The sequence below is a fragment of the Camelina sativa genome, chromosome 3 (genome assembly GCF_030686135.1).
Source record: "Camelina sativa cultivar CO46 ecotype springtype chromosome 3, ASM3068613v1".
Taxonomy (NCBI): Eukaryota; Viridiplantae; Streptophyta; class Magnoliopsida; order Brassicales; family Brassicaceae; genus Camelina; species Camelina sativa.
The window spans coordinates 6,858,513-6,882,765 of record NC_141882.1 but is presented as its reverse complement, the minus strand read 5'-3'; the positions used below and the strand labels follow the sequence as shown (position 1 = coordinate 6,882,765).

Genomic DNA, 24,253 nt, shown 5'->3' with positions numbered 1-24,253 from the left:
TTTTTTATGTAAAGATAAAATGATCATTAAAAATTAAAGTAAGGCAAAAATAAAAAAGATATTTTTAAAAAAGGTATATAAAAAATGATATTTTTAATAAATTCTCTTCTTAGTTTTGGCCTAGTGTAGTGGAGCTTTGTCAAAAACCCAACCCTACCTGATTTATGGCGGAAAGTGGAAACTACTTTTAGTTTTATCTGAGCATAAAATGAATGATCGCCCTCACCCATAACAATTAATGTGAAGGAAGTAAAGCGGTTCACGGCAATGAAGGATTTCATTTTCTGTTAATCTTAACTAGGATGTTGGCCCGTGCGTTGCCGCATAGGAAAGTAGCCTACATTATTAATTTCATATTTCGAGTGGAAACTTTATAGTAACTTTTTAACTGTGTAGTAGAAAAGTCATAAATAGTGACTAAAATAAATCAACCAAATTAATTAAATAAAAATTTTGTTGTATATATAAAAATCGATTCAGTGACAATAAGAAAATAATGATAAAGATATATAAATCAAGGCTTGATGAATCACACTCAGATAATCAATTTTGAAAGATATTCACATATAATAAAATTTAAATCATTATTCTATCTAAATTTACAAAAAAGAATAAGAGAAGCATGGAGAAATAACTCATGATTGCAAGCCTACAACCAACCAAATTGAGTAAAAAGATAAATCTATGAAAAATTATTAATCACAATCAATTAACTAAATTAATACTTAGAAGATATGGTCGATTTATGTATTAGATGGAAAATGACACCAAACAAAAGTTAGATGAACGAATCAGTAAATAAAACAATCCAATTTAACAAAGATAAGTGAATCAGTGTTGAGTAGAACATTGAAAGAAAATAATACTAATAAATTTTAAAACTTGGAAGTGTGAAACAATACTAAAAAAACAAAAACTCTTTTCAAAGTCCATAAAAATCTGTATACATATAAAAATAAAGAGATGTCAAAACCAAAATGTATGAAATAAAAAGATGTGAAACAAAAATGTGTGAAAACTACCAAGTGCAAACATTGAAAGCTAGGGATACAACGAAGAAACACAACTGTTGGATCAAAACATTGCAACTTTTAAGATTATTAAAAAATCTAACTGTTAGATGAGACAATAAAAACCACCCACAACTAACCCGCTATTTCATTAGCTGATGGTAATTCATATTGACGTTTCCTCTTATCATATCCTACCATATGGATTTTCAGTTCCTCATCATTCCTGCATTCATATCGATCTCTACCCTTTCTAAATGTTTTGGCTATAATATTATTTTCATCAAGCATGTTTATTAGAGCTAACAAAATTTGCTCATCTACTATTTCTTTCCCATTTGGAAATATAGATAACCTATTTTTCAACTCATTAGCGGTGTCAGATATATACAATTGTAAGAATTTAGGTTGTTGTCCATCCAACGGTAGAAGTGACCCAATACTATGATAATTTTCACCATGCACTTTAAAACAAAAAGGGCCTGCTGAGTTTAAAATTGAATGTCGACACCTATAGAACACATAGAGAGCATTACAAAAGTTTTTTCAACGAAAGCGGAGGTTCTTGAATGTTAGGCAATTTGACACGCCCTTGTTTACAACATATTGTAAATAAAGGTCTTTTCATTTGGCGATCCCAGTACTTTCCTTAGGCCATACTAAAGCATCACAATCCCCACACCTTATTAATTGATTCCGTTTGGATTTTTTTGATGACATAGGTTGTTTACCTACATTCAGTTAAACCAATTTGTTTATTAATTACTTACATTATGTTTTTAAAAATATACAGATTACAAAGTCATCAAAGAGCAAATAAGTTACCTTTAAAAGATCTTTTCTTTCTAACTTGACTTGTTATTTGAATTTTCTGATCTTTGTCTTTTCTTTCTCGAATTTGATTTTTGTTGTCATAATTATGTCTGGCTTTTTCTTCGACACTCTCTATTTCCATGCAGAATGCTTTTATATATTATCAAAATGTTTGATATCCAAAAAGTAAAAGAAAATAAAATTTCAACTAAAATTTCTAATAAACTTTACTTCAATTTTTACAATAATAAAACTAAACTGGATCATCTATATCCAATTGACATCCCTCATAAAAAAAAAAAGATTAATACATTTATACCATATTTGTTAAAAAAATTAAATATGTTAAATAAGACAATACAAGAACATATATAAAATTATACCATGTTTGTTAAAAAAGTTTGGCTTATTCGTGTCTCTAGCATCACTACATGTCATCATGTCTCTCGTATCTCTTTTTCAATTTTTCTGGGTTACCGTCGCTGAGTTACCACTGGTCGGGTCTTACTCCGGGCGAATAAGATGACGTTATTGATATTTTTGTTTTTCTGGATCGTACTGTCGTGCAAGAGAACATTACAAAAAATAACTATATGACCACATGTATTACATTCTCTACAAAATAACAATCTTAACAATGGGCACGATAGATATGTCGGTTTTAAATTCAGGATAAATACTAACCAACGTGTTGCGATGCAAACTCAAAGGAGTCCAGAGTGAAGATCGATGCTTTTTAAGCTATTCATTAAGAAAATTAGCCTTTGTAAGCCCAGCGATGAGAATACTAACTAACCAGTTGTAAGAATGGCAACAGTGGCGGTGGCGAGAGAACGTACGGTGTAATCAACTTGAAACAGAATTGCAAATTGCAATCTATTAGCAAATTAAGTCTCAGCCCATGATAAAGAGAAATATCATTTCAGACAAAGCTTCCTAGAATTGTATATGGAAAAAAACTTCTCAATTCTAGGAATTTTTAATCAATTATGCTGATATGCATATATTATCATGCGATGTAGGTAGCAGAACAAGCTCTGTTCTTATGGAACAACGACCAAGTAGTGGGTTTAATTGCTCAGAACAGAAGCGTGATCCATCCTATCATATTCGGTTCGCTGAAAAAAGCACAGAATCTCACTGGAACCAAGCAGTTCACGGTCTAAGCGTGAATATAAAGAGAATGTTCATGGAGATGGACCCTGAACTCTTTGAAGGTTGCCATCAACAGCAGTACGAAGAGAAACAAGACAATCTAAACAAGTGGAAGAGCAACGCCAAGATAGGTGGCCATCATGTTATAATTCTAACTAACACCGGCAACAGTTAGGGCATGTTCTTTATCTTGTCGCAGGATTGAGGCGAGCGACCAACGAAATTCAACGTTATTCACCACCGGTAATCGGATGTCTCTGGTTTTCTCCGCAACTGTTTTGGTGAGTCGCAGCGTCTCCGATATTAACATCGGCGTTGTACCCTCCCCATATATTTCTTTCCAAAATTTTTTGGTCGCTACGAGACCCATATTAAAAAATAAATTACGCCCCTTTGTGCTACAGATATTGATCTCACGTCCTTTTGTTAGTCTACTTTAACTTGAAGAAATTAAATGTAAGTGCTATCTTGAGTAAATTATCTAACCGACAACACATAGACAAACATAGTATTTAAAAAAACCCAAAATTTCGTTAATCTATAATCTAAATATGAGAACGAAAAGGAAAAGGGAACAAAACTAATTTTTCAGAATGGACACTAACAAGTTTATAAACATACCTTGATATAGAGATTGATGTAGGTTAATTTAAAATCACTCCAATAAAACAATTCTTTGGTTTTATTTTTAACTTGTAAAAATACTCTGAAAACGATAAATTCGAAACTTGTTTTTGTATTCCATAGAAGTTTATATATAATAAACTAAAATGTGTAAAATAAAAAGGTGTAAAACATATAGGTGTGAAACCAAGATGTGCAAAAATAAATAGGTGCGATTTTTAAAAGATGGAGATACGTACGACGAATAGATGCAGCATTAAAAGGTACGATAATTAAAAGATGAGGGTACGATGAAAAAACACGATTATTTGAAAGAAAAAGACTTGCAACTCTTGGATTATTAATAAATATCAATCATTAGATGAAATAGTAGAACAATTCTCATCCGTTGGATTAAAGATGATACAAAAAAGTGAGTGTGCTATTGTATATAGATTTATTTGCAAATTGCAATATATAGTCTATGATTTTTGGACTACATACTTACATATATGGAAGTAGGACAATCTCATAAGTTTGGTTTGTTTTTGAGATCACAACTCTTTGCATTATGTGGGCATAATTTTAGACCTTCGGCTAGTCAACAACTTTTAGAATTCCACCAATACTTTTTTTTGTTCAGATTGATTATTGTAGGTCCGAATAATTTTGGTCTTAGCCTCGTACTTCTCCTTGTCGGGAGGGACTAAAAGTTTTCTCAAAGAGTAGATTCTAATTCTAGAAAGCAGATTACTATTTTATATGATTCTATCTAACACAATTCTTGGTAATTCCACCATTAGTTTTTTTCATTTATATGTTGAATCTACTCAACGAGGTTTCTTCTAAAATTTCAAATTGGAGCCTGTTTCATTACATTTATCAAAAAAAAAAAAAAAAAAATTGGTCAAAGATTACACATTATCTATCATTTGGAGTTTAGATTAGCAAATCCAATAATTAGTGCAAATGACGGAAAAGCCTCTAGGCGGTGCCACATAACCCAATGTACCAAACACCACAACGCGGTAACAAATGCTGTCACCACGTTGGTGCCCATTCAATACTCAATATTCAATTTTAGTTATTTGGTAACGTTTTAATAAGGTAAAAATATTTGCAGGAAGAAAAGGGATAAGAAAAACAGAAAAGAGAATATTTGCTTCACGATGAAAATAACAGCTAAACAAAAAGATGAGTACTCTGTATAGAGAAGAATACAACAGTCAGCAGGCTATAACCGTTTCGATTTGTTGATATAAACTCAAGAAAAAAAAGAAAAAAACAATTAATTAATCTTAAATCTTATGAAGCAACAGCAGCAAGCCTTTGTTTCTTCCATTTATATGCAGCCTCAACAATCTTCAGATTCTTAGTCTGCGACTCTTCTGGGAAGACACAATCAAAGTATTCTTCGTACTCTGTAGAACCGTCTTCTGTAGTGATGGCCTTTCTCTTCTTGAGCTTCCTAGGGAGCTTCGGTCGAACGATATCAACATCTCCTAGCTTACCAAAGCTCGTCTCCATGTTCACCCAATCTTCCAATAATGACGCACGTTCTTCTTTCAGATCCGGTGTGCAGTCCTTGTAATACGTGTTGGCTCTGTCGAAAACCGCTCTGGCACGTCTGATGCAGTCGGTAACATCATCTTCTTGTTGTTGCGCTTCAAACTTTGCAAAACTAACCCAGACCTTGTAATGCTTTGTACGGTCCAAGAGTCGCTCATATAAAGCTCGTGTCCTCTCTACTTCCCCTTGTGATATCTCAAAATCAATGTATGCCTTCCACAGCACCTCGGGCATGTCAAGAGCAGGCTGAGATATTGCAAGTTCAAATATGGCTCTAGCTCGCTCTGTTTCAGCAAGGGACCTTTCTAACTCAGCAAACTTGGTCCAATCATAGCAGTTCTCAGGAGACCATTCAAGATACCGTTGATATAGTTTTCTACACCTATCTACGTTTCCCAGATGGAGTTCTATCTCAATGTATTTCTTGAATATCTAATCTTTTGGAGCTTTTCCTATCGCATTGTCTAGTATCCGCCGAGCACCAGTGAGATTCAATTGCCTTATCTCAAACTGTGCAGCGAGCAACCTTATTTTAGCAAAAGAAACTTTCGTGTGAGGGATAATCTTGAGGCATTCTCTGTATACAAGTCGCGCACGCTCCACATCTTCAGTTTCAATCTCTTCAAAGAGTGCATAATTAATCCAAAGATAGATATATCTCTGCCAGTACCATTTCTCCTCTGCCGGTGGAACATTAGCAATAGCCCTATCGTAGATTTCTCTGATCCTATCTTTGTTCCCTACACTCTCTTCTAGCCTAAGGTAATCGAACCATGAATCGTAGTTCAAAGGGTTCTTTCTTACTTCATCTTCATATTGAAACCTTCTTTTGCCAATGATGGCGTCCTCAATCACTTCTTTATCCCCATAATGTTTCTCAAACGAAACATACTTCCTGCACAAATCCTCAGTTCTTCTTCCTATAGGAATACGATCCAGAGCAGACTTGTAGATAGACCTAGCTCGTTCTACTTCCTTGCAACCTTCTTCAAATTCAGCAAAAGCCACAAAGAGTTCTTCATCGTCTGGAAACTTCTTGGTGGCGCGTTCGTACACATTCCTTGCACGCGCGGTTTCACCTTCTTCCATCTCGAACTTTGCGTATCGGATGTAAGCGGGAACTTTCCGATGGCAAAGAACAATTTCTCGCAGATTGATCGTGCAAGTTCGATTTCGTTATACTTAAGTTCGAATTTAACAAACGAGAGCCAAGCTTGTTGATAGGGTGACCAAACCATCCACCGCTCGTATACCTGTCTAGCCTCGGCGATATTCCCAAGCATCTCTTCCATGTGAGTATACTTGTACCAAAGCAGGTCGACGAGAGGGAGGATTTCAACGGCACGGTCCCAAACGTTTCTCGCGTGTTTGAACGACTTGTTCTTCATCTCGAACTCGGTGTACTTGAACCAAATCATATAATTCCAGTCAAAGCTTCCCAAGGCTCGTTCCCACACGAGCCGAGCATGTGCGTTATCATTCTGTGAATCTTCCCACTCCGCATACTTGATCCAAACATGGATGGTACATGTTCCGCCGCGGATCCAGTCCTCAAACCCCTCTCGACGTCGGAGTCTGTACTCGGAAACCATAGAATCACCAATCTTCTGCTTGGGCGGCCGGATCTCATCAGCTTCTTGCCTTTCTCGAGCCTGGCTGATAATCTGTTCGGCTTGATTTGCACCGTTGCGGGAGTTTTGTTCTTCACTCGCTTGGGGCTTGGAAGCTTCACTTCCGTATCCATCCTGGTCATGTACTCTTAAGCTACGATCGAAATCTTTGAAAGAGGTATCAGTTTCCTTTAGTTTTGCTTTCCTTTAGTTTGCTTTCTCCATTAAAACCTAGCTAGTTAAGGATCTGATGACAATTAATATGCTCTCGTTATATTTATAGGCTACATGTTTCTAACTACAAAAAGGAAAATGGGGATTTAAAGAAAAAGAAAAAAAGAAAAAGAAGAGAAGATTTTCCTTATATTCTCCAGAAAACGTGTTTAGTTTTTTCTATTTTTCCAATAAGTCAATTTTAGATAAAACTACTATACTATATTTCAAACATCAATTTTTATATTTATCTTATAAAACATAAATCACTGAGACTTTGCCACATAGACTTTAGCCAAATATATAATCTTCTATATACGAGACATTTAGAAGGTTATGTATTTTTGATTTATAAATATGAATACTTCTCGTACGAAGGTAAACTTTTTGTTTTGTTTTGTAAAAAAACTAGATTTTTATGTGTTATTTGCTGATGATATTACAAATTAATTAAAGATATAGTAATTAAGTTTGACAAGAAAATAGATTTAGTAATTAATAAGGTTTACAAATGGTTTAAGTCCAAGACCTGGAACTTTTTTTACATGTCGATTTGTCCAGTGTCTCCATTCACCAATTCCTTTCTTCCGACATAATTGATCAAGCTTTTTGAACTTGTGTTGTCATTGCGAGTCCGATATAATTCGCTATCAGAAAATGAGTCTGTCAATCTTGTCGTTGGAACTGCAACTACAAGCTTGTGGAGCAAGTCTACTACATCGTGAGATGAGTGAATGACGTAGCGAGCTTTTGTACGAGTTTGTCCAATAGCTGCAGAGAAGTAATTCTCTTTCTTGAGGTCAAGAACGTTCAACGAAACCTTCCTTTTCTTCTTTAGGGAATGATTACTTGATGGAGACTTGGACCTAGTTTCATGAGATAACTTGGGCGACAAGACTTCTGATTCAAAGAATGTGTAAATGTCTTCGTCCTGTAAAATTTATCGACCCATTTGTATGAAAAAGCCAGACGGATATAATCTAAAGTCTTATTAGTATAAAGAGTATGACAAGCTTTACCTTCTCCAAGAAGTAACCACTGCAAAAGACAAAATCAAACGGTGTAGTCATAGATTTTCTATGCACTATTTCTCCCAAAACACGACCAATTTCTGTCCCCTAAGAAACAAAGAAAGAACAACTTATATAATCAAATTGATATTTCGAATGTTGCATAATGTAGCTCATATATATAGGAACATCTCCAAAAAAAAAAACGAGAAGCATTTATTTACCTTAGTCTCACCAGTGGCATGGACTTCAACAGAATGGTTTCCTCGAACAACATCAACTGATGCATTAGAAATTGGTCCTCCACATAAGTATTGTAACATGTCTCTTGCTTGTGCTCTCCCGAATTCAACATCTTACAAAAATAGTTATAAAAAAAAAATGGAAAAATTTAACAAAAAGTTATATTGCAAGGTGGAAAAATAAATCCCAATAATAAACTATTATAGCTCACCTGCGTGTTCGTAATTCCATACAAGCGAAGTCTCGCTTGCTTCAAAGAACGATCTTGGAGTCCGATCAGTGAAGTACTGAAAAACATTCTACAATACACAAAAAAATTAACCAAGAAAAGATTTCAAGAAAGATATAAATTAAAAGATCATATATATAGGAAATTACTAACCTTGGCACTATCAACCCAATCGAGGTTCATGTTTTGAGGCATATTTGTTACCCATTCTCCATTAGAACGCTTTAGGAACCTTCCATTTTCCGCAGCCAGCCACATATTATACTTTCCAAAATTCTGTATATAGTACGACATCAGTCACAAATAAATATAAAAATGTGTGATAACAAGCAAAGATAAGAGAATAAGAAAGATATTGATCATACTTTGTCTAATATGTCTCTTCCGCTTCTACTCAATACAACTACTGTTGTTTTGGGATCATTGCATAATGCTCTCAGTGTTCCTTTTAGCTCTGAGTTTAGTTTAAGATCCATTTCCTTAGTTTGGCTACTCATTGGCGCAGTGAGTGTTCCATTAAAACCCTGAAAACATATTTTACAGTTTATTAATTAAAGCCAAGTAAACAACAAAACCATGAAACTCTTTAAAAGAGTAAGAAAATATCCCAAGCTAGCTTATAATTACCAAGATTATCAGTCTATTGTTAGACTGCGAATATCGTTGAATCATATCTTGCTGTGGAAGTTCATGTGGGGTTTTCCTAAGTTGCATCTCGGATTCAGCAATAGTGTCATTGAGTACACTGCATAGAGATGACCAAAAACTTAGCATAAGAGTTACTGTTTTCAAGAAAAGTTATGGTTTCTTCTTCTACTCTTTCGATTACCTCATGAAATCATCTCCCCATTTTTTAGCAGAATGAATATACACATACTGAAAGTTTACTCTATATCTTTTTTCCCTTTCTTCAGCTGGCATAATTAAGGCTTCTTTAATGGCAGAAGAAACTTCTGTAACATTCGAAGGGTTCACAAGAAGAGCTCCAGCACCAAGAGACTGTGCAGCACCTGCAAACTGTATAGATTATATGCAAAGAATCAGTTACTTTAAAATTTAATCTAAAGCATTAGTAAATTTACTGCTAATATAAAAAATGCAATTATTTTTGCTACCTCACTGAGAACAAGAACTCCTTTTTTGGCCTCTTGACAAGCAACAAATTCATAACTAACAAGATTCATTCCATCTCTCAATGATGTTACAAGCATTACATCTAAAGAAAAAAAAGAAAATAAACTCATCAAAGAAGTGATATATATCTCTAAAAAGGACTATAACCATATCAAGAATGATCACCACATGTAGTGAAGGAGATTAATTACCTGCAACCGCGTACAGTGCACACAAGTAACTGAAGTCAACAGAACAGTCCTATATAACAGAGAATATAGGAGACAACTTTATCAAGAAACTATAAAGAATGCATATAACTTATGAGAACATGAGTTACATAGAGAGAAAGCAAACAAACCAGATGATGAATTGGAAGAGAAGAGACAGAACCAAATCGACCATTGATGCGTCCTACCAGTCCATGAACTTGGTCTTTGAGCTTTCGGTCTGTATATAAAACATAATCTCATAAAATTGATGATCAATGTTATCTAAGTTAAGAAGCATAATAGAATATAAATGTTTTTACATTCAGGGACATCATTTCTTGTTGGCACAGCAATTTGCACTAGCACTACTTTATGGCGCCAATTCGGATTTTCTTCAAGAAATTTCTCAAATGCAAGATACTTTTCTGGAATCCCTTTGATCGTGTCAAGACGATCAACTCCTAATATTACCTGTCAACACCCAAATGTATTACGTAATGATCTCTTCTTTGTAACTAAGCATCAAACTAAAAAAAAGTTAGAAACAGATTTTTACCTTTATGCCAGCAAACCTCTCTTTAAGCTCATTAATTTGCTGTGTGGCTTCAGGGAGCTTACATGTTCTTATAAACCGATCCGGATCTATTCCAATGGGGAACTGAAAATACCGAAAGAAAACATAAATAGAAGATATATTGTTATGATGTACTGATTTAAGTTTTGGAGAAACTAAGTATGATTAAGATGTTAAAGATTTGAATATGAAGTCATACAACAGCTACTCGAGTGACTCTGCCTTGATCCACAACTCCTTCAAATGTTGCTTCAACTCCAAGAATTCGAGTACATGTACTCATGAAATGGCTTGCAAAATCGTATGTGTGGAAACTAAAAAAAACATATAGAAAAATTGTAAAACTCTTCTGACTCAAATCAAATGATTCCTAACCATATACGACTTTTTCAGAGTTTGAATTTTACCCGAGTAGATCAGCTCTAAGAATGGAACGAAGAAGCTCTGATCGCGATGGCAAGGTTTTGTAGACCTCTGAGGAAGGAAATGGTGAATGGAGAAACCATCCAACTTTGATGTTGTTGTTGTATTCTTTGAGATATTTGGGAAGAAACATGAGATGATAATCATGGCACCAAACAATATCTCCTTCTTCATAGTTCTCAACTATGGCATCAAGAAACATTCGGTTTGCTTTCTTGTACGCATCATATTGTGTTTCAAAAGTTTTGTTTGTGTCATGAGGATCTTCTTGTGGAAGTCCCATGTAATGAAGGATTGGCCACAGAATACCGTTGCAATAACCATTGTAGTATTGATCAAAAACTTCATTAAGGAACACAGGGATGCAGTTCTGCAAATTAGAAAGAACAAAAACAGAGTAAACATCATGTTTTGTAAAATATTTGTGAGTTTTCATATGATAATTGACATCATTTCTTTCGAATTACTAGACTCTTGTAACATGTAAATATTTAATATTTCAAAAGTAATGAAAATTGAGAAGAGTAGTCTATAACTCTTATATAAGAGACTATACGCGTTTCTATATATTTTTAATTTTATCACGTACGTAAGATTCCTAAATCGCTAATATTTCAATAAAATTGTTTGGAAAAAAATTCGTACCATTTCAGCTAGCGATTTAGATAGTGCAGTTTTCTCAACTTCATTATACACATCAACTCCAGGCCATCCAACCCATTTGGTATCAAATTGAGATGTCACACCTTCAAGTTCCCACCAATAAAAAAAATTATAATTTATAATTGTGATTTTATGTATACAATATATAAATATGTCTCATGGCTTACCTAGAAGACCACTGACTAAACCACCAGGACTCATTTTCATAGACCAAGAATTTTCCCCGGTTTTCTTTGCAGAAACGGGAAGCCGGTTAGCAACCACAAGCAGTCTTGGCCTTTGACCACATGCACCATCATTAGTCATCATTTTCTTTCAAACTTAGTGATCAAACACTTGTCAAACTAATCAACGATCTGCACAATTTGGGTTTCCAAACAAAGTCAGGATTTGTTAATAAGGCGTGTAATTAAATATTCCATCTGTCTCTCCAAAATGGATATTTGAAGGATTTCACACAAATTAAAAAAGAATGATTATTAATTTTAAATATAATAAAGTTTTTTTACTAAAAAGTATTATATATTTATAAACTAATGACTATTGAATTTTTTTAATGTTTATTTTTTGAAATTTACAAAAGTTTAATATTAATTAACTAAAAATAGTAAAATATCAATCTTTGTGGGACAAAAATAAATCACATAACATTAATCTTTGAGAGACAGAGAAAGTATCATCTAAGGGCGCCAGAAAGATAACAAGAACCACTTTTAACAAAAAAGAAAAGAAAAAAGTAACAAAATTTCCTTTAATTAATAACTTATTATGTTTTCATTGTTTTCTGCAAAAGAAAATAAAAAAACCAGTGTGGAAATCAGATTGTAGAAATAAAAGACAACTTTAAATGTACATATACATATGATTTCTTGAATCCTGACAAAAAGAAGTTTAAAGTATTAAAAACTCTATATGATAATTAGAAATTTTGTTGAAAAAAAAACTATAAACACTTTTTATTTGATAAGAGGTGATATGGTCAGATCAATAGCTGATATGGTCATCACTTATTTGTTTGATGAAAAACTGATATAGTTGGATTTAAAACTGGTTTACAAGCAATGTAAGTATTTTTGATTACCAGAAGATTGTCAAGAATGAGATGGAGACTGTGAGAATATTGTTCTTGTCTTCCTCCAAATTTATAGGAAGTCTAAGATTCCACTTTTTGAGGGTGGAATATACCCCTCTCTAATAATGTGGTCTAATTTTTTCCTTGTATACATGTCATTAGATTATACTAATTACCCTTCAATCTTTTTTTTTTTATCTTACTAATCCTTTTCCACAAGATTCATGAAATCTAGTATGTCACGTATATCTTTTTTTGCTTTTGGTTTTCACTAATATCTTAGCCACATTGGGATAAAATTAATTATACCTATTGTAATGGATAAAATTTAAGAAATTCCAGACTTAATTTGATTTTCTATAGATTCTGTTACATTATGAATCTATACTATCATTTATTTGGTTATAATTATGTAGAGAAATTATGAAATTTAATTAAAAATCTATATTTTCAGCCACTGGCTCATTAACAGATGTACACCTATTAGTATAGTTTTTTTTTACCCCAAAAAATTGGAGCTTCTTTAAACCATCTGGCATCAATCAATCAGTTTATATATGTTCTCATATACATACTCACATTTGCAACAATTAATAGCTCATCAACATGTTTATCTTTCAATATGATCTTAATCAATAATTAATTAACTTTTAATCATTTGTCATTAATTAATTTCGTTAAGACACACATACACATGTCAGTTTATCTATAAAGTTTTGTCGTACTGATCACATTATTTCCAGCAACAATGACATAATTTTACACATGATGAAGATGAATTATTAAATTAATTTCTCTAAAGTCTAAATCATCATCATACAGTAAATATTTTTATTTTAATGTAGTTTTAATCTATGTTTGTTTTGGGCCAATTCCAAAAAGCTTCACATCCGTAGCCCATTAAAAAAGCTTCACATCGTAGCCCAATAAGGTTCACTCAGGTAAAAATTGTTCTCTGCTAAAACCATTCTGAACAAAAAAATCGAGGTTTTGCAGAGGAGCAGCCATCATTAGTCACTGACTCAGTTGCTGTATCGCTGTCTGTTCATTGATCCCTTGTTCGGAGATGGAATTGGACCCAGATGATGTTTTCAGAGATGAAGACGAAGACCCAGAAAACGAATTCTTTCAGGTTTTGACATATTCTTCTTCTTCTGAGGTTTTTTTTTTTTTTTTTTACAAGTCAAAGCAAAAAAAAAAAAAAAAACCCTAATTTGGATTTGCTTATTGAGTGTGTTTGTATGTTTCGTGTCACAGGAAAAAGAGGCTTCCAAAGAATTTGTAGTCTATCTAATCGATGCTTCTCCCAAAATGTTCAGTTCTACTTGCCACTCTGTGAGTATACCTAAGAAAATTCAAAATTTTTATGTTTGATTACGCCGAAAAATTTCTCAAAATGTTCTGTTTTTGTATACTTTCTTAAAAATGTTTTGTTTAAAAAAAAAAAAAAATGGTGTTGGCAGGAGGAAGAGGACAAACAAGAAAGTCATTTTCACATTGCAGTTAGTTGCATTGCTCAGTCACTCAAGTCTCATATTATCAATCGTTCAAATGATGAGATTGCATTTTGTTTCTTTAACACTGTAAGTGTCTCGATGATTTGTGTTGTATTGTTTTCTTTTTCTTCTTTTTTTTGGCTCTTCACTTATTTGTTTTTAATTTTTTTCAATCTTGTTGTTGTTTTGCAGCGTGAAAAGAAGAATCTTCAGGACCTAAATGGTGTTTATGTCTTTAATGTTCCAGAAAGAGAGTGTATTGACCGTCCGACTGCAAGGCTGATTAAAGAATTCGATCTCATAGAAGGTATTATATGTGCCTTATTACCCTTGCATCATTACAAGTTTTAACACAAGAGTTTCGAATCCCTTTCTTAGCATCACTTAGTAAGAAAAGGCATTACATGTTAGAATTAACATATACAACAGTTGAGCAAGCTTTTAGCGCCTCAGATTTCTATGGTAGTTCTCAGACTGAATCAAAGATTAAAGAGTGGAGTAGTGTGCTTAAAGAGAGCTATTTACTTTGTTGCTTGGTCTTACTTGTATGTGTTTGTGTGTACGCTTAAAATTTCTAAGGGGGAAATGTATACGGTATCTTTTGGGTGTAGAATCATTTGATAAGGATATTGGCAGTCAAACTGGTATCGTCTCGGATTCTCGAGAGAATTCCCTTTATAGTGCCCTCTGGGTTGCACAAGCACTACTGCGCAAAGGGTAACCATCTAATTCAACTTTGATATGGTACCAAGTTTGTGATATGCATTCAATTTGGCCTGCCATCTGATCCCTGTGTTGGTAATATTTTGTAACAAAAACATACTTAGATCTTCAAAGACAGCAGATAAGCGCATGTTTCTATTCACTAATGAAGATGATCCTTTTGGGAATATGAGGATCTCTGTAAAAGAGGATATGACGAGGACGACGTTGCAGAGAGCTAAGGTACTTTAGTTCCAATCGTACATAGATATGTTTTACAATGAAATCTATTGGTTTCTTGGTAATCAAACTGTAGAAGGACTAATGGGTTTACTTTTTATTACTTTTTGGTGATTTCGTAAGGATGCACAAGACCTTGGCATCTCAATCGAGCTTCTTCCTCTCAGTCAACCTGATAAGCAATTTAACATAATTCTCTTCTACAAGGTTAATCTCTTAACCATCTACGTCTTCTGTTGACCTTATAAAACGTAGATATGCATTTTTATCTATAATTTATATTTCCATGATTTTTTGTCAACATATTTCCAGGATTTAATTGGATTAAACAGTGATGAACTTACAGAGTTCATGCCATCGGTTGGACAGAAGTATGTTCTTTCATTTCTTTGTCTGGTGAAATTCTTTATATGTCTTTTTCATTCCGTTGCTTATAGCTTCATAGTGCTACACTCAGATAGAGCAGTGATGGATTTTTTTAGAAGTTTCAAGACTTTAAAAACACCACTTTGTAATTTCTCTTTAATATGAATTTGGCTTTATAGGATTCACGCAGTTTGTTGTACTCTTTTTTGCTGAAATGTTTCTATTTCAGATTAGAGGACATGAAGGACCAACTGAAGAAGCGTGTACTTGCTAAGAGAATAGCAAAAAGAATTACGTTTATGATCTGTGATGGCTTGTCTATTGAATTGAATGGTTATGCTTTACTTCGTCCGGCTATTCCTGGCAGCATAACCTGGCTAGACTCTACTACTAATCTTCCTGTAAAGGTAATCTAACAGACAAGCTCCTTCAAGTGAATTAAAAGTATGTGCGTTTACTTGTCTTCTGTTCTTCTGGCTTTCATTACAAGTGAACACCTTTGTTTTCAGATCAACACTGTCCACGTTTTTAATATCGTAAACCAAGAATTGTCCTTGATATCTATGTTTTGGTTTTTAAAAGATCCATCTTTCCTTGCTGTATAGTCTCATGTGCGGGCTTGTCTGCAGGTGGAAAGATCATATATCTGTACGGACACTGGAGCCATAATGCAAGGTCTTATACAACGGATTCAGCCTTACAAAAAGTAAGCCTCTGAATAGCACCCTGTTTTTTTTTCTGGTTTCCTGTAAGCATAGTAGCAATGGTCGTTTATTGTTAGTTATGTCTACATTTCAATATCATTACAAAATTAAATTGAAGGAAGAAACTATGAGAGCAAATTAAAATACAGGAAATGTGAAATTGTGAATCTCTTGGCAGTCTAAAATCTACTTAAGCCCCCACTCTTTCATGTCCACCAGAAGTTGGCTTAAATTTTTTTTTGTTCTCCTTTCTAGTCAGAATGTCATGTTTACAATGGAAGAACTATCCCAAGTGAAAAGAATCTCGACTGGACACTTAAGATTGCTGGGTTTCAAGCCACTTAATTGCCTCAAAGATTATCACAATTTGAAGCCTTCTACATTTCTCTATCCAAGTGATAAGGTTAGCCGCATCTCGTTTATCTGATGGCTGTGACTAATATTCTTGTAGTTGTTCATTATTTTGGCACTTAGAAAAGAAAAAGAATTTCACTTTGATGCTGAAATTGTTTATCCAAATTTGGTCGTTCTCTTAGTTATAGAGCTTCAGGACCCTATATAGCTATATCATGTTTATTTTCTTTGTTGTTTCTACCAACATTAATTTCAGTTCTTTTTATGCTCTTTTCGTTCGTCAAAATGGTGTCCTATGATCAGTTGGGAGCTTCAGATATTTACCAGACTTTATCATATAAGTTACAGAGTTATAAATTTTTTGCTGAGAAGTTCTGAAGCAAGGGACTTGAATTGCATGTTTTTCCGTCAAACAGTTGTATATCATGGAAACTCTTACTTTTGAGAGCTTATGATGCAGGAAGTTATAGGGAGCACTCGTGCATTCATTGCCTTGCATAGATCCATGATTCAGCTTCAACGGTATGCACATTAAATATAATCCTATGAACTCGAAGTTGAATATAACTTCTGGATATTAGACAGACTATTACACTCTAGCACTTGCTGTGATATACTAACCAATAATTACTGCATCCTCTTGTGTTGCAGTTTTGCTGTTGCATTTTATGGTGGCACTACACCTCCGAGATTGGTTGCGCTTGTTGCTCAGGTGAGAGAACTACTATAGAGGCCTTTCGTCCACATACATATATTTCATCTTGAAACTTCATTCCTTTTTGATTTGTGCTTTGTTAAACAATCTACTCAATGTCTTTTTCTTAAACCCAAACAGGAGGAAATCGAGAGTGATGGTGGTCAAGTGGAGCCACCAGGGATGAACATGATATATCTTCCATATGCTAATGATATTAGAGATGTAGAAGAGGCATGAGATTTTTTATTTATTTTGAAAAGTTACTTGGTTCCAACATTATTCATGTATGTTAAATTTTGACTTGTTGGTGGGATATTTGGCAGTTGCATTCAAAACCTGGTGTAGCTGCGCCACGCCCATCAGATGATCAGCTTAAAAAGGCATCAGCTCTAATGCGACGTCTAGAGTTGAATGACTTTTCGGTTTGCCAATTTGCTAATCCCGGTATGTCCAACACACTTGTGTTGTTCCTAATAGTTGCCGAGCTGCTGATCTGGAAACCGTTCATATATAGAAATTGAAGTCCCTCTTTGTTGCAGCTTTGCAGAGACACTACGCGATCTTACAAGCCATTGCACTGGATGAAAACGAGCTTCGTGATACCAGAGATGAAACACTTCCTGACGAAGAAGGAATGAATAGGTTTTCCACAAACTTTTCAAATTCTCTGTTTCGGCATTCCTCTATTCATCCATAAGCAAATGATTTTATGAGCCGTTTTGTCTTGTAGACCTGCAGTTGTAAAAGCGATAGAACAATTTAAGCAGTCGATATACGGCGATGACCCTGATGAAGAAAGTGACTCAGGGGCAAAGGATAAAACAAGAAAGCGCAAAGCCTGTAACGCAGATGACGTAAAGTATGACTATATTGAGCTTGCAAAAACGGGAAAGGTGAAAGCAACAGTCTAAAAAACTGATTTAGATCTCTCTGCATAATGAGAATCATTTTGTTTCATTGCTTTTTAGATCTCTCTATCTAAACTTCATGCTCTGTTTTATTCTTTTAGCTGAAGGACTTGACTGTGGTAGAGCTGAAGACATATCTGACAGCCAACAATCTTCCCGTCGGCGGAAAGAAAGAAGTTCTGATCAATCGGATTCTGACTCACATTGGTAAATAACCTTAACCGTGACTTATAATATAACTCGGCTGTAGAAGGCTAGAAGCTACGTTTTCGTTTCCGATTTTGAAACTTGTCTGGTCCTTTATGGGAACCGGACCTAGTTATCTTCCGGTTCACCCCACAATTATCTCTTTTGGTTAACCAAGTCATGTAATTATGATACGATCTGTTATCTTTGTTCTAACATTATGGTTTTTCTCTTTCTTAACTGCCGAAATTTACATTTACGAAATCTATAAAATTCTTTAATCTTTATGATTTCCATATTAAATTACAATAGTGTTAAAATAAAAAGTCTGAATCTTGAGCAACAAGATAGAAAATAAATTACAATTATTATGAGCAAAGGTAGGTTTTTAACTTTTTATTGATCAAAGGTTCTTCTCTGTTGGTAAAAAATTATAAAGAAATTTATGGACCTTTGTAATCCATTTCACTCCTCGCAGATTTTCACATACCTAACGCAGAGTCACATATAGATGGCAATATCCAAACAAGAAAAAACGTAGCTGATTTAAAGTTAAACACACATGATTCCTTAGAAATACATACACAAAGCGAGCTTTTTTGTCGTTCTTACTTGTTACTTCTCTTGAATCTCTCTATTTGGTTCGGATCAAGTTTGAAGGATCCCTGAGAACGTATTTAGGCAGTTCGTACTTGGAACCTGCAAAAGCGAACATCTCAACACTACTGCTTATACTAGTTGTGGAAAGTAGCTAGTAAAAGTGTTTTTTTTAATATATTTTTTACCTTTCTCGTCGTAACAAATGGTGAGGTCAGTGTTCTGAACAATCACACCGGCACTCTCAATTATGGTTTGCGCAAGCGATAAATCTTCCTCTTCTGCTGCAGCTCGTAACGCATCCCATATCTCTGTTTTACATATGTATATACACATATTGATATATAAAAAAAGAAACTCTTTTTGACATGACTAATGAATTAACTTGTTTCAGATATATAGTAAATGTGATTTCCACCTTTTTTGCCTCCATAGTGAGGAGCTGTGTCCCAGAACTCCTCTCGCATCTGCGTGAGCTCAGCTCTTGATATCGGTTGAGGATGTTTCCATGTTTTTGGTCTTCGAATCTTTTCCTTTTTCCCTACAAAACACAATCGAACCACATAGCACGTCAGTTGTGGTTGAATGTGTTTCAATCTACAAGAAACCCTAGAAATTAACTAAGAACATTCATGAAGAAGAAAACATTAGATCACATGAGAAAGAGAGTACCCTCTGCAATGGTTCTCGAGCTAGAACAACCCATTATATATTTGTATATTCCTTCGTAGAAGATAATAACAAACGAACATAGCAAAAACTACAAAGCAGGGAAAACAGAGCAGAGGCAGGGATAGAGAAAAGAGAGAGAGATAGATTTAAGTCTGCAAAAGAGATTTGTAGACACATAAACTAGAAAAAGAGAGATATCTTTTGTGTGATAAGAGATAATAATGATGTTTGCGTTATCTCGTGAATCAAAGGTTGCTCTTTTTCTTCGTCTGTTTTTACTCTCCATAATGTTTGGTCTGTTCGAAGTGAGATACTCGTGAGCCACAAAGGTGTGGTTGTAGTAGTTGTTGGAATTTCCTCATCTATAACTATTTATGGTTAAAGATAAGATCACACGTAAACTCTACAATATTTTACAGAATTATTCATACTACATATGTTACAAACCGCAGATAATATTATCTCAAAGCCAAATTTTGGAGAATGTTTGCTAGGAAAACTTCCCATTTCATATATGAATCCCACAAATCGTTATTTTATGTACCTCAAGACGACGCGTCATTTGAGTTTGTATACATGCGCTCATACGCCATTTTTTGTTTGTATTATTGGGCTTTCAGTTTGAAGGCTGTAGGCCGTAAGGCCCGTACCTATCTGCTTCTGCCCACCGTACGTCCGTCCCCATTTTCACTTCTTTTTTTTTAAGTATAACTGACTGAATCATGTTAGACTATTAGTCAAGATTTCTAAAAATGTATAACGACAACTTAAGAAATGTATTAGTGAATTTATAATGTGGTTGAAGATAGTAAATTTACACTTATTATATAAAAGATATCATCTATAACAGTATAAATATGTAACTGAATTATTTTAGTGCTTCATTTTAATACTGTTAAATATTTTGGAGTTTTTTTTTCTTATAATTAACGACAGGTATAATAAAATGAAGGATACATAGTTTTCACCTTGGTAGATATCAGTCGGTCAACAGGACTGTGATATAGTGGACTAAGTATTATATATATTTATACAAATTAATACTTATATATACATAATCTAGTATTTATCGTGTTACTGTTAATTATGTTGTATATTTCAGAAAAGAACAAGAAATCTTCCAGACAGTATGATTATTTTATATTGTCGTCATGTCAAATAAAGAAGGCAGATGTCTTAATTTAACTACCAAGTAAAAGTGAAGTAAACTTTTATACATCACTATCAAAGAATATGAAGTGAAAAGAATGGGTTTTGTTCTAAGACGACGCACCGACATGTCATAAAATAGTAAAAGTCACAAATTGGTACGATTCACATGCTGATAATGAAATTAACGTGGTTTACAAGTTGCAACAAATCTATAATAATGCAAATTTACCAAGATTTATGTATGATAATGACTCGTTGAACTATTAAAACTTTAGTTTTGGGTTTACGAATACAACACGTTATAAATGTCTTTTCAACAGTTTTCAAGATTTGGAATCTGGAACCACATTTATCTCAGAAAATAGCCTAATTCTTCTAACTTTGATATAACAGTAGCGTGTCATATAATCTTATTATAAACATACTAGTTTGGGAATCAAGTCAAATTCAGAATTTATGAATAAAATCTGATGGCACATTCATCTGACATGATTTTACATATGAAAGTCATAGGACTAGCTTGATTTTTTGTTGTTGCTAGAATAGCTCAATTTTAATCCCAGTAACGAAGGATCGAGGATTTTGACTATACATATACTGTATAGGTTTACCTACTTTGAAACTGAAAGGGGAAAACTACTTAAAATAATTGTATTAATTAATTATTTATTAACAGTTGACAAAAAAAAAGAAGAAAAAGAAGCACGACTTAAAGATATAACATGCATTGAATGTGTGATAAGCGGCTCCATCTTTTTTTTTTTGAACTAAACCGATTTCATTTCAATTAAAGATCGTTCATACCGGTTACAAGGCTTTCCTTAGCCAGAGCATCTGCTCGACAATTGAAATTCTTAGGAATGAAAAAGAATTCTTTGCTGTCCAGATGGCCCAAAAGATCCAAGGGGAAAGAGGACCGATGGTAATACCGGTTGGAGGAAGACAAGTCACTTTCACAGTTTGGGTAATCCCCTCTTGTATAGACTGAAAGCTCGTTGGATTGATTGGGGGTATAGAGGGGTTTGTGACCATATCTGCTAAAGCTGCTCCATCTTATAAGTTGGTTAGTTAAACTTATTAAGAAAATACAAAATAAGGAAAGTGAGAGAAGGTCTTCACGACAAAAAAGTTAGTCCTTAAATAGTATAATCCCGGAGATGAGCAATAATGGTGTTCCTTATATTATTGCATGTCTATTTTCACTTTTACCATTTTTTTCTACTTCTCTTTCGTTTTAAACCCTGAATCTATTGCGATATCATAATACAAAAACGTCAACGGGACAGAGGAAGACGTCTCTCTTATTACGTAAACAGACAAATAATTATATATTTAAATGTCAAAGCATCAGCTTTTGCTACAAAGGTGCCAAAGTAAACATTTGAATTATTATTTACTTTCTAAGTTGTAGCCGTATAGGCTTATAAATGTAACTTTTTCTATGAAGAATTTCATTTACATACGCAACTAAATATTTCGTCCTTTTAGCTTCATTGTATTAATATTTGAAGTAATATTCATCGTGTGAACTAATTATGCATCTTATTAGTCTACTAGAAATTTCGTAAATTATATATGAGTATCCACAAATATATATATTCCACCAAATTTAAGAAATATAGTACTTAAATTATCCTAAATAATACAATGAGTTTTTTTTTCTCTCAAATTTTCTGCAACGTTAATATCATTTCTGCTTGATTGTTTTTATCTTATTTATAAACAAACGCGAAAAGAGCTTCATGTAGTGTTTTTTAATTTGTTATTCTTTGTTTTTTTTTGAAATTTAGCTTCATGTAGTTGTAGACATATTTTTAATATTCCATAACATACATATTTATTTTGAAAGGAAAAAAAAAGGATAAAAAGTGTAGAATATTGATTTATTACATATATATGAAGCGGACAGACTCAAACATTCTTCTTCATAATCATAATAAGACGCAGATACTATTATATGAAAAATACTATTTATATTTAATATTATGAAAAGAAATCGACTGTATATATGAAGTGTAAACTCGAGAATCAATTAATGTGGCCAATGACCCACGCCCGGGCTAGGGGATGATCCAAGTCGACGGTAAATCTCTGGCGGCGGGTTAACTGGTATCATGTGCTGATCGGAATCATCCCGGGGAGCTGTGTGACCCTTGCGGGCCTTGCCGCTTCAATCCAAAACCCTAGATTCTTCTTTTTTCTGGCATGGCTTCTTCTTCTTCTTCTTCTTCTGTCTAGTGTCTCCGTATATTGATGATATATCTCAATCTATGGGACACCGAGAGCGTCAAAATACTGAGGGATTTTGATCCTCGTCTCGTCATGCCCAGTCTGAAGCTATTTCATTCTCGGTGCGGCAGGACTCACACATTCACCGAAGCTGTCGTTGCAAAAACGACCAACAACCTCATATCGCTCTTACTAGCTTTGTCAAGACGGATTAGACCTCACCAGCCTCGACGTTAGAGGGAAAGATGTGGCTGACGAAGAAATTCGCAGAAGAATGGGGAGCCACTGGAGACTCCCTCCAAGAGGTTAGAGAAGGGGAAGGGAAAGAAATGGAGGAGGAAGAGTTCCATTAATGCCAAGTTTGAAGCTATTTCATTTTCGGCTTCAGTAAACAGCTTTGGAGAAAGACTAAACGGAAAATTAACTAGAGGATTATTTACTTCTTAACTATCCACAACAAGTCTGATAAGTTTGATAAACGCCACAAGAGAATCAAGTCTGAATGCAATAAGCAATAAGTGCATCTAAAGAAAATAAAAGGATTATGGATACTTCAATCAGAATAGGAGGATCTCTCTCAAACACCTTATAAAACAAATCAAAAGAGTAAGTTTACTACCACAACTTCGGTGACTACTCATCCCTGCCTTCGGAGTTATAATTCATCGTGTGAACTAATTGTGCATTTTATTAGTCGACTAGAAATTTATATCTTATTATATAAACTTTAGTTTTCAAAATTAGTAATTCATATAATCGCGACATATGTCAAGTATATCGATAATATTTTGATATATGTGAAGAGAAATTTTATTTAATAATTATAAGAAATTTAAAAAATCTAAAAAAATAAAAGGATTACAATTAATATTTTTGAAAAGTATATAAAACCAAAAGTGATCAATTATATCACTAATTCTAATAGGAAAGTTATCTATTAAAATTACTAATTTCAATAAGAAAATATATGAAATTAATAAGGAAAATATTTGCAATTAAATTTTACTTGTTATTTATTATACTCATATAGTAAAAAGAAATTAATACAGAAAAGTTATTAAAGTATAAAAAGATTTAATGTGTTTAAATTAGTGATTAACATAATATAAGAAAAATAAGAAATTAATGTAATTTTCTTAAGTTTTTCAATCGGTGAATGATTTGATAGCTTATTTAATATTATGTTATTATATAAATCTTGGTTTTCAAAGTTAGTAATTTCGCGACACGTGTCAATTTTATAAATTAATGATTTGTCATGTGTTATACAAAAATTTGTTTTAACATATTTGTAAATTATAAGAATTTAATTTTTAACAATTTGTTAAATATAAAAAGATAGTTAATATATGTATATAAATAATAATAATAATTCTTATTTTCAATTACTAATTCTATAAGAAAAAGAATTAAGAAAATTATACAATTAATTACTATA

The 24,253-nt window shown here is 33.5% G+C and overlaps 3 protein-coding genes and 2 pseudogenes across 4 annotated transcripts; 1 reads left to right on the top strand and 4 right to left on the bottom strand.

Moving 5' to 3' along the window:
• Positions 1 to 4,886: 4,886 nt before the first annotated feature.
• LOC104778753 (uncharacterized) lies at positions 4,887 to 5,724 on the bottom strand (annotated as a pseudogene).
• LOC147946656 (uncharacterized) lies at positions 5,656 to 6,972 on the bottom strand (annotated as a pseudogene).
• Positions 6,973 to 7,357: 385 nt separating this feature from the next.
• Positions 7,358 to 12,784, bottom strand: LOC104778752 (putative alpha,alpha-trehalose-phosphate synthase [UDP-forming] 2). 2 transcript variants are annotated; one of them, XM_087500311.1, is made up of 18 exons: positions 12,522 to 12,784; positions 11,608 to 11,796; positions 11,423 to 11,523; positions 10,762 to 11,147; positions 10,554 to 10,668; positions 10,337 to 10,438; positions 10,101 to 10,251; positions 9,930 to 10,018; positions 9,781 to 9,829; positions 9,571 to 9,671; positions 9,285 to 9,472; positions 9,083 to 9,200; positions 8,821 to 8,979; positions 8,609 to 8,731; positions 8,438 to 8,525; positions 8,208 to 8,338; positions 7,993 to 8,091; positions 7,358 to 7,904 (listed from the first exon to the last, which is right to left on the bottom strand). In XM_087500311.1, the coding sequence occupies exons 2-18, from the start codon at positions 11,747 to 11,749 to the stop codon at positions 7,515 to 7,517; spliced, it is 2,532 nt and encodes an 843-aa protein (XP_087356437.1). In that variant the 5' UTR covers positions 11,750 to 11,796; positions 12,522 to 12,784; the 3' UTR covers positions 7,358 to 7,514. The 2 variants fall into 2 exon arrangements, with proteins under 2 accessions (XP_087356437.1, XP_087356436.1); XM_087500310.1 differs by lacking the exon at positions 12,522 to 12,784 and having other exon boundaries at positions 11,608 to 11,936.
• Positions 12,265 to 18,450, top strand: LOC104775801 (ATP-dependent DNA helicase 2 subunit KU70). Its single transcript, XM_010499735.3, has 18 exons — positions 12,265 to 13,644; positions 13,770 to 13,847; positions 13,976 to 14,095; positions 14,201 to 14,315; positions 14,620 to 14,725; positions 14,836 to 14,953; positions 15,074 to 15,157; positions 15,263 to 15,321; positions 15,546 to 15,723; positions 15,946 to 16,022; positions 16,276 to 16,423; positions 16,835 to 16,896; positions 17,026 to 17,086; positions 17,210 to 17,302; positions 17,395 to 17,515; positions 17,611 to 17,713; positions 17,802 to 17,964; positions 18,081 to 18,450. The coding sequence occupies exons 1-18, from the start codon at positions 13,579 to 13,581 to the stop codon at positions 18,192 to 18,194; spliced, it is 1,866 nt and encodes a 621-aa protein (XP_010498037.2). The 5' UTR covers positions 12,265 to 13,578; the 3' UTR covers positions 18,195 to 18,450.
• An 86-nt stretch (positions 18,451 to 18,536) lies between these two features.
• Positions 18,537 to 19,944, bottom strand: LOC104775800 (uncharacterized). Its single transcript, XM_010499733.3, has 4 exons — positions 19,435 to 19,944; positions 19,181 to 19,303; positions 18,951 to 19,073; positions 18,537 to 18,864 (listed from the first exon to the last, which is right to left on the bottom strand). Exons 1-4 carry the CDS (start codon positions 19,466 to 19,468, stop codon positions 18,800 to 18,802), a joined length of 345 nt encoding a protein of 114 aa, XP_010498035.1. The 5' UTR covers positions 19,469 to 19,944; the 3' UTR covers positions 18,537 to 18,799.
• Between the last annotated feature and the right edge of the window lie 4,309 nt (positions 19,945 to 24,253).